The 8,947-nt window shown below is 38.8% G+C and overlaps 1 protein-coding gene across 1 annotated transcript in view; it reads left to right on the forward strand.

Moving 5' to 3' along the window:
- Nucleotides 1-3,145, forward strand: part of LOC122814307 (E3 ubiquitin-protein ligase TRIM39-like) — a 143,385-nt gene extending 140,240 nt beyond the window's left edge. The window contains exon 4 of the mRNA XM_044086894.1: nucleotides 2,704-3,145. Within this exon, the coding sequence (XP_043942829.1) occupies nucleotides 2,704-3,145 (442 nt within the window). The remainder of the gene's footprint in view (nucleotides 1-2,703) is intronic.
- The last annotated feature ends 5,802 nt before the right edge of the window (nucleotides 3,146-8,947 follow it).

Here is an 8,947-nt window from a genome sequence, read left to right on the forward strand (position 1 = left end):
TGTCACACACCAGCCCTGTCTGCTGTCTTGTCTGTCTATAAAAGCATCTTCACCTTCCCAAACTACCACTCGCATACATACCTACGTCCCTTCCCCAACATTCCATTCTCAAATTAAAAAAAAAAGGGCACCTGTCCTACAAGACAAAATATCATCCCATACATAGCTCTCTATTTTGCACGTGTCCACTGAACACACTTAATTTGGTCCAATTGGCTTGACAACACACATGTTGTTGTCACCCATCTCTAGGGGTGACAGTCCAAATTCTGATAAAGAATCTGTGAAAGTGCACAATTGTTGCTGTTCAAGAAATGGATTTTTCTTTCCTACACACTTCCTGCACATACCTACTTGCCTTTCATTGTGTTTTCCCTCTACTTGCACCCCATTTCACCCCTATCCTATCTCCCCATTTTTCTTTTCTTTACAGATTTTTTTGCATGATGCGGTGCAGTGTGCTGCATTGCTTAGCTATGCTAAATAGCACTACATTGATATAAGCATTTGCAAAAATATTAATCACATTTAAAAAGTATACCTGCGCTCTATTTTGAACCCAGGACCATCATACCTGCAGGCCAGTGGATCAACCCGCCAAGCCACACAGCTGCTAGCTAACACAGATGTTTTAGTCAAAACATAGTAATATTCAAGTTCCCATCATTAAGCATGTTTAAGTGATGCTGTGCATCATGCAGCACCATGCAAATCAGCTAAGAGATTAATAGAAAACTAATACTGTAATTGGGACTCTAGTAGAAAATACATCACTGTAAAACCATACATATAAGAATAGATGTCTGTGAAGTATCTAATAGCAGGCAACATTGCAATTATATGTTCAACATGTAAAAATACACTTGCTAAAACATTAATGGAAAATCAGGATTTTAACTGGGACTCTGGTAGACAAATACAGCACTCTAAAGCCATACACATAATAATAGATGTGAGATATACAACATCAGATAACTGTGGAATATCTGCAGCATGTAAAAATGCACCTACTGTAACAGTGACTCTGTAGCTCCATCTGTAAAATGCATTGAGAGCATTACTTTTTGATACACATGTTCCTGGGTTCAACTACAGCTGGTCTAGCATTGAAAATACATGCATATGGACATCAACCTTATAAATTGTGATACGTATGTCTGTCTCATCACCTATGTATCCACCCAGAGCAGGATAGATCTGCTTCTAAATAATAGAAGTCAAAGGCCTACAGATAGGACCACTCAACTACTCTTATTACAACACCAGACAATGCACAGAATGTCAGGTCATGCATTAGCCTGAATTTCCAGAGGATTTTGAAGTATGTACTGAAATTGTGTCCTAGTAATATCAGACTACAGTCACAATGATTTGGTAGTGATGCTACAGACAACCACAGCTGCACAAGTAACATATACACATATGGAGGTTGTACTAGACACACGGGTTGCCATCACACACATAACCGGGGACTACCATGACATAACATGTGACTTGGCAGTTGCCCAACTGCATGAAATAATGGTTAATGTACATCCTACCTTTTTCTAAGACACAACAATAATTTTTCCTTTTATTCTGTTCGTGATACCTTTGGCTAACATACTTACCTTAAACACATAACTTAATTTCCAGTGGGATGGGTTCCCCTCAATCTGGCTCTGCCTATGCAACAAGGCTTCCACAAGTCTCACACTTAGTCTTAAAGCTTGTTGCCCTGCAAAGAGTTCACCGCCTCTCCCTATGCATATTGCCTGCAGCATCAGCTTCAGCTTCAACCTGTAGCTCACACATCTGTATGTAAAAACTAACTGCTACAAACATTCTCTCTGTAATGACATAGTATCTTTACCCCAGTAATTTACAGCCCAGCATATGAGAAACAGGCTATAGTCTACACTGAGGCCTTATACCTTATTCAGTGTTTGCATGGGATTTACTGATTACACTACAAATCAGCTATGAAGGCTGCAATTACTATTTCAGAAACACAGATTGTTTCAGAGGCAATTACTTCTTAATGGGAACCATGTTGAAAAGGCAAACATCAAGCTAGGGAAACCATTGCGTACAAGAGTTACTTTGCAGGGTGAACTTGTTGGCACAATATTTATATATCTGTACCTTTCAACAGAGGAGCATTGTACTCCATCAGATATGTAACTATTTTGTTTCCAACATGATGCACATGTTTGAATATACCTTAGTACGTGCATCTAGTTGGAATGGGGATTACATTGTTAAGCCTTTCTTAGAACTGTACTGATGACATGTCATTGAGCTCCAGATGTGTTACACCTACAGAGGAATTAGAGTACAATAAAGGTAGAATGCTTTGTGGTAATTAGGTACACCGATCTCCTGGAAATTTCCCTTGATAACAGTTGTAATAGTACACTGCTATTTGCTTGGCACAGTTGTTTTTGTATATTATAAGGGGGTTTATCCTTAGGAGCCACACTACAATGGACTCCTGTTTTGGGTGTGTGGTCATGCATCAGTATCTGTCATGGCACAAACAGGAATAGCTTACTATTGTTACTATCCTATTTGCATCCACACCCATTGTATGCTTGCACACTGTTGAATATGAGATGTGTAATCAAGCAGTAATTACTACTAGCCATCCTTTATTGATGTATCTCTACATACTGTACTCCTGTGCATGTGATCCTGATGTGTTTCCATTTTGTTGTCTTTCAGAAAATATGTATCCTCAATGTCAAGCCCTTTTACAGATGCTGAAAATGACATCATCCTGGAGGCATTGTGTCAACACCATCAGTTCTTGCAGTCCAGGGGGAGGGCAAACACGGAAGAGTGGGCAGCATTGTGGGCTGACCTAATCAGCGATGTTAATTCTATTGATCATCACAACAGGACATTTGAGCAGGTGCAACACTGTGCCACTGATATTATCAATGCCACATACAGAAGAACAGTGGACATGGCCAGGGATCATGATGTCACTGGTGGAGGCCCTGCAGCAGAACAACCACTGTCAGCCACTGAGGAATTTCTGGCAATCCTAGTAACACAGGACATCTCCCAGGCATCCATCACAAAGTGTGTCATTAATGCCTCCATTTCCATGCAAGAGGAGCATCCAGATATGGCTAATTGGATCATCACTGGAATAATGTAGCATTCAGTGTGTCAGGGTATACATAGTTTTACATGAGTGTCAGGTGTTTTTTGGTGGGAAGAAGTTAGCAGCACTTTGAATGTCATGCTCAGATTGTGACCAACATACCAATTAACACAGTAGCTACTATAAATGTGGGATATTTCAACATATTACTCAATTATAGAGCAACATGTAGTGCTGTTTACATTATCTACCATCAAATGTTCATGGGACTGTCAGGAATCAGATGAGGCAGTGCTCCTGGTAATCACAACACTGTTTTGCTAAATATGTAGATTTAGGGCAATGTATTCACTTAGGTATCATCCCAGGCCTGCTAGTTGGATTGATGTACTGTCTGGATGATTGCCAACTGCACAGATATTTTCTGACTCTACACTGTTTTGACTCATACCTATACCTTGTAGGTGTGAGCACACTGATAGATTTGACAGTATTGTCAAGACATTACAAATTGCCATATATGCCAACTGTGCAGACTTTTTTTACTCAAATGATTTTTTATTTTGATGAAATAACACAATAATTTAATACATTCATAACATTCAATAACTATTTACAGTATTTACGTTCAGCCTAACAAAAAGGATTCAGGTAAAAACATGTGCAGTTAAATAATAAGTTAATATATAAACTATGATAGCTAGGAAGAGTTTGGTTCCATCTGTAGGGTATCAATCAAGTTCAAAACTTTCCTCCACGGACTATTAACCAATGGCTAAGGAAAAGTTCTTAACTCTTTAGCTTTTTTCTCCATTAGTATGCATTTCTTCAGTGATGATAGGAATTCTTTCATTGTGGGTGTTCCATCTTCTAGTTATACATTTTCTGGTTATCGCTAACATTGTCCGCAACAAATACAGGTCATCTTTCTTCATATTTATTACTATTAACAACATTCAGTAAAATGAAAGTCTCTGTCAAAACAAATATATCAGTATAGATAGCTTGAAGAAATTTGTTAATCTAATTCCAATATGGTTTAATAGATCTGTGTAGAAATTTCTAGCAACAAATCCTCCAGAATTGTGAGTAAGAAATTAGTTTAACTGAAAATAAAATGTTTGTTTTATCTTCCATTGATAATGATAGTTGAAAGACTTTAGTTAGGCATTGCCAGTAAAGATCTTTAGGAGCTGTCTTATAGACAATTAAAGTGTTATACAGATATGATAATTCATTCTTAGCATTGATATTATTATATAGAACTCCAAAAATCCAATTTATAATTTTTGGTATGGTTTTGAAGGATGAGTTATGTATTATTCTACACAGATCCTTAGTGTATGCTGTGACACTCTGAAGAACCAACCAATCATTAGGGGATAGACCATAGGTTGACACTACTTTGTGTGCTCAAAGCTTGTTGGTTTTCAGTACAATGCAACCAGCAAAATAGGTTATTATTTTCCCATAAACCAAAAATTTCTCTATGTGTTTTATCAGGGAAATCCCTTGTAATAGTAAATTGTATTAAAAATCTATGCCACAGTTTTATATCTAAATTTGTGTTAATGAATTTTCTAAACACATCAAAATATTATTTATTAGTGTTAGTTTAGTTAATTTTGTTGTACTATACTGTAAATTTAAACTTAAATAGTGCCATATCTTGTTATCTTTGTCAGGTACCAAAGCATTCTTTGATAACTAATTTTCATTCATTAGTATAATGGAGTGCAACTGTTTCTGATTGGAAGAGTATCTAGGATTTATCCAATTCATCACTATTTTAATAATAGATGCCTTTATATAAGTATCAGTCTCTGGGAATTTTACCCCCACTTGTTCCCATTTTCTGATATGATGAGAATATGCCACTCTATTTCTTTTGGGGTACCATAGGAATTTCATCAAAGTTTAAGTGATTTATTTAAGTGTTTTCTTTCCTGGTGAAAGTATAAGGGCTTGTGCTATATACAATATTTTAGGTAACAAAACCATTTTTATCAGTTGTAACCTATCATCAGATGTTATAAACAAATTATTCCATTTGCGTATTAATGTCTTGATAAAGTCTATGGCTTTAGCATAGTTAAGCTATATGTTTTCATCTATATTCTTGCCTAGCACTATTCCTAGTCCAGAGTTGAAACTTGGTTTCAAATAATATGATTAACTGGAACCTGTATGCTCTTTTTTTATTTAATAATAAGTATTTTGATTTAGATTTGTTGAAGGAGAGTCCTGAGATTTTTTGGAAATTTGTTGTTACTATATCCACTTCACCTTACACTTCCTTAGAGTTGGGTAAGGTAAGTAAGACATTATCAGCAATTGTTATTATTTTAGAAATATATTGGTCATATATATTTATACCTCTTATCTTTGGGTTATTACACATTAAAATGTCAAGTATTTCTATGGCCAGACCAAATAGGAAAGGGGACATGGGACATCCTTTTCTAGTACCTCTAGTGATTTGGATTGCTTTGGAAGTAAAGGGACCTACTTTGACATATGCTAGACTATTTTCATAAATTTTCTTTATCATTGTTATAAAAAGGGGGGAATCAAATAACTGTAAGACTTTAAATAAATAACCCCAATTTAAGGAGTCAAAGGCCTTTTGAATATCCAGACCTATTATCAATGCTTCATGGTTTCCTCTATTGAGGTAATCTATCAGAGTTAATACTCTTTTAATATTATCCTGTGAATGCCTGCTATGTATGAAACCAGTTTGGTCTTCATTAATTATTTTAGATATGGGTATTTTCAATATATTGACCATAATTGACATAAATAGGTTTTAATCATTATTCAACAAAGAAATTGGTCTATATGAGTTGCAATGATTAGGGTCCTGTTCTGACAAATGTCAACAGTGTACATCATTATTGCTTATGAGATTCTTGTTTACAGAGCTTTTATTTACAAGTAACTACAGATGTTTGTTAGAAAATAATGTCCTCATGTCCTACTATAAGAGGTTGGGGGTTAAACAAGTGTGTAATAGTGACAGCAGTGTATACAGCTTAACATATATTGCAACACAGTACTGCAGAGCATAGTAGTGCAGTATTAATGTACTGCTTTTCCCTTTTAATCACAGGTAACCGGGGTGGGGGTTGGTCTCTGTCCTCTTCACAACCTGTCAGTGTCTCTTCAGACTCTGATGATGATGGTGGCCAAAGTGAGCACATGTGGGGCTTGCAGGGGATGAATCTGTCACAGAGGTTTACATCCCTCTTCTGCCCTCATTATCACCATATACAGTCAGTATTCCTATGGATACTCAGTCCCTGAGGCCACAATATTGGATAGTCAGAGGGTGGGGACAATGAACAGGAAGTGTGGCTACTATGGCTGCAGTGAGTGTCAATACTGGCAACAGCCAAAGAGCTGGCAAGGTTCCACACTGGTGAATTGATAGGGGTGTTCATAGGAGGCCTGCTGTTCCTCCACCACCTGTTACAGGTGTCTCATCATATTTCACTTGGTGTGTGTTTAGAGCTATCATGGAGGCACAGGCATGTTCTGAAAAGAACTCCAGATAAATGCTCAGTGTTATGGATGCAGCACAGTCTGACATCCATGACTGCCTCCACCATGTTACTTATACCCTAGATCGGTTGACCGATGCAGTGGAAAGACTTTGGTCTGAGACAGATCTGTCTTGGAATGCACACTGTCTGTGATGGAACATCTCGTTGGAGTTGAGCGCCGGACTCGTGGACATAGGTCAGCAACTACATCTGCTGAGAGTCCATGTGGCCATGTACAGTCATGCTTCAGTAGTGGCAGTACATCCAGTGTTCCAGAGGGGAGTGTGCTGTCCACACCAAGACATGATAGGCCTTGGGCTCATGTTCTTGGGGGTTCCCATGGAGGAAATGGTCCCAGCAGACAGCATTCAACCTCAGGTAGTAGCCCCCTTCTGACCTTGGGCATAGAGGTGGCAGTGTGACTCCTGGCAGTGACAGTTCCCATGTTTGGGGATGGAGATGGTGAACTGTCATCTCTACCATGCACAGCTCAAGGCTGCCCAACATATAGGCACATAGGGCTAGCACAGTTTGACTGTGCTCACACAGATACTCACATACCAGTGTCACAATCAGGCCACCTACAGACACACATGCCACATTTCCATGGTCCATCTTGGCTGCTTCCCTTCCTGACTCACACATATGCTTGCCAGCCTATTGGGTCAGGCTATGTCTCATGCATCACCCAAAACACTGTGTGCAAGTGGGGGATACCTGTGCCACATCCCTGTCATCCTTGTCATTGATGCAAAGAAATGAAGCTATTTGTCTGATGCACAGGGTGACTATATAAATTACTTTGTATTTGATTCATCCATTGTTGCCTTTGACATGCCACTTGTACTGGTCACTGACAGATATTGTATGCTACCATTTGTAATGAGTAAACCACATTATTTTGTGTACATTATGTTGGCTGATGTTGTAATGGCTGTATACTTACACAATGAAAGATGTCTCATGGAACAGTTTATGTTTCAATTTCAGAACTGTGCAGGCCACACCTATGGGTACACAGGTACAATAAACCCATCAAAGTCAGAGCACAGGATGGAATGTCAGCAAAGAAGAAAAATGTCCTCAGAAAGGTAAAGCAGTATAGGTGCATGGCTCCATAGGTTCATATGTGTATAATAGGCTAACAAGAACAATGGCTTCTTTCAAGGTAGTCATGCATCCCTAATCTCTGACAAGGTCTGGTACTCTTGATAAGTAAGCATAGTTTTGGAAGCTGAGACATCTACAAGCTGTAGCATGGGAGATGAAACATCTATAATTTCCTTGTGTCCATTAGGCACATGTTCTAAACCAGTTATGATTGTCTTGTTTTGCATCCCATTGCGTAACTTGCACATCATGTGCGTTAAAATGAAAGTGTGTTCCACATAGATGGGGAGTCTGTTACATATAGGATCCAGTCTCTGGGCTACATACATGTCTCTCCAGCATGTCCTATTTATACCACTGTGAAGGTGTAGGTGTGCAGAACAGGTAATTATCATGCTACTCCTCTCTTGGATATGTAGGAGGTACACAGTGGGATCTGACACCTCCCTTTCTGCCAGCCATACACCTCCCCTCCAAAGCATGTAGGAGACAGAATACACAGTTACAGCATTGACATGGTCTGCATAGGACATTTTATATACACTATGTATTAGTTTATTGTGAAACTTCTGTGGCTGTTGCAGTTTTTGGCTATCCTTGTGTAGTTACATACCAAAGGTGGCATTGCACTCAATGATAGGTGTAATAAGTGCCAAATACAGTGTAACAATGACATTCTAGGAATTATATACCATACCTTTCTCTATAGGTTGTGCAACAATGAATGAATCCCCACATCTTACTGACTGGTGAAAGTCAAAGGCTAGCTCACTCTCAGTGTCCATAAGTCCCTGACTACTGGGTCACCTGTTGGAGGTGTGTGGACACATGGTATTCACCTGGGGTGGATGACTTTCCAAAAGATAGTATTGTACATTCCTTGGAATTTAGTAATTGTCAAGGGCTCTGACAACAACTGAATGTGTGTGTCAGCCCACCCTGGATAACTGTTGGTTCAGTGTGGAATTCAGTGACAGATCCTAATGTGCAATCATCTGCAAATGTAATCAGTCTGAGGTCACTGACAGTGGCCATGATGTCAGAGAAGGAAATGGCTAGAGGGGTGGTTCCAGGAATAATATGTGAGGGAAGTCCACTGGTAACTGGCCTCATTGTAGTGATGGACTACACAAAGCTATCATCCCTGATAATGACGATCAGACACTTGGCTATCCACCAGCTGACATACTAGTTTGTAAAT

The sequence above is a fragment of the Protopterus annectens genome, chromosome 10.part0 (genome assembly GCF_019279795.1).
Source record: "Protopterus annectens isolate FY-2018-M chromosome 10.part0, PAN1.0, whole genome shotgun sequence".
Taxonomy (NCBI): Eukaryota; Metazoa; Chordata; order Ceratodontiformes; family Protopteridae; genus Protopterus; species Protopterus annectens.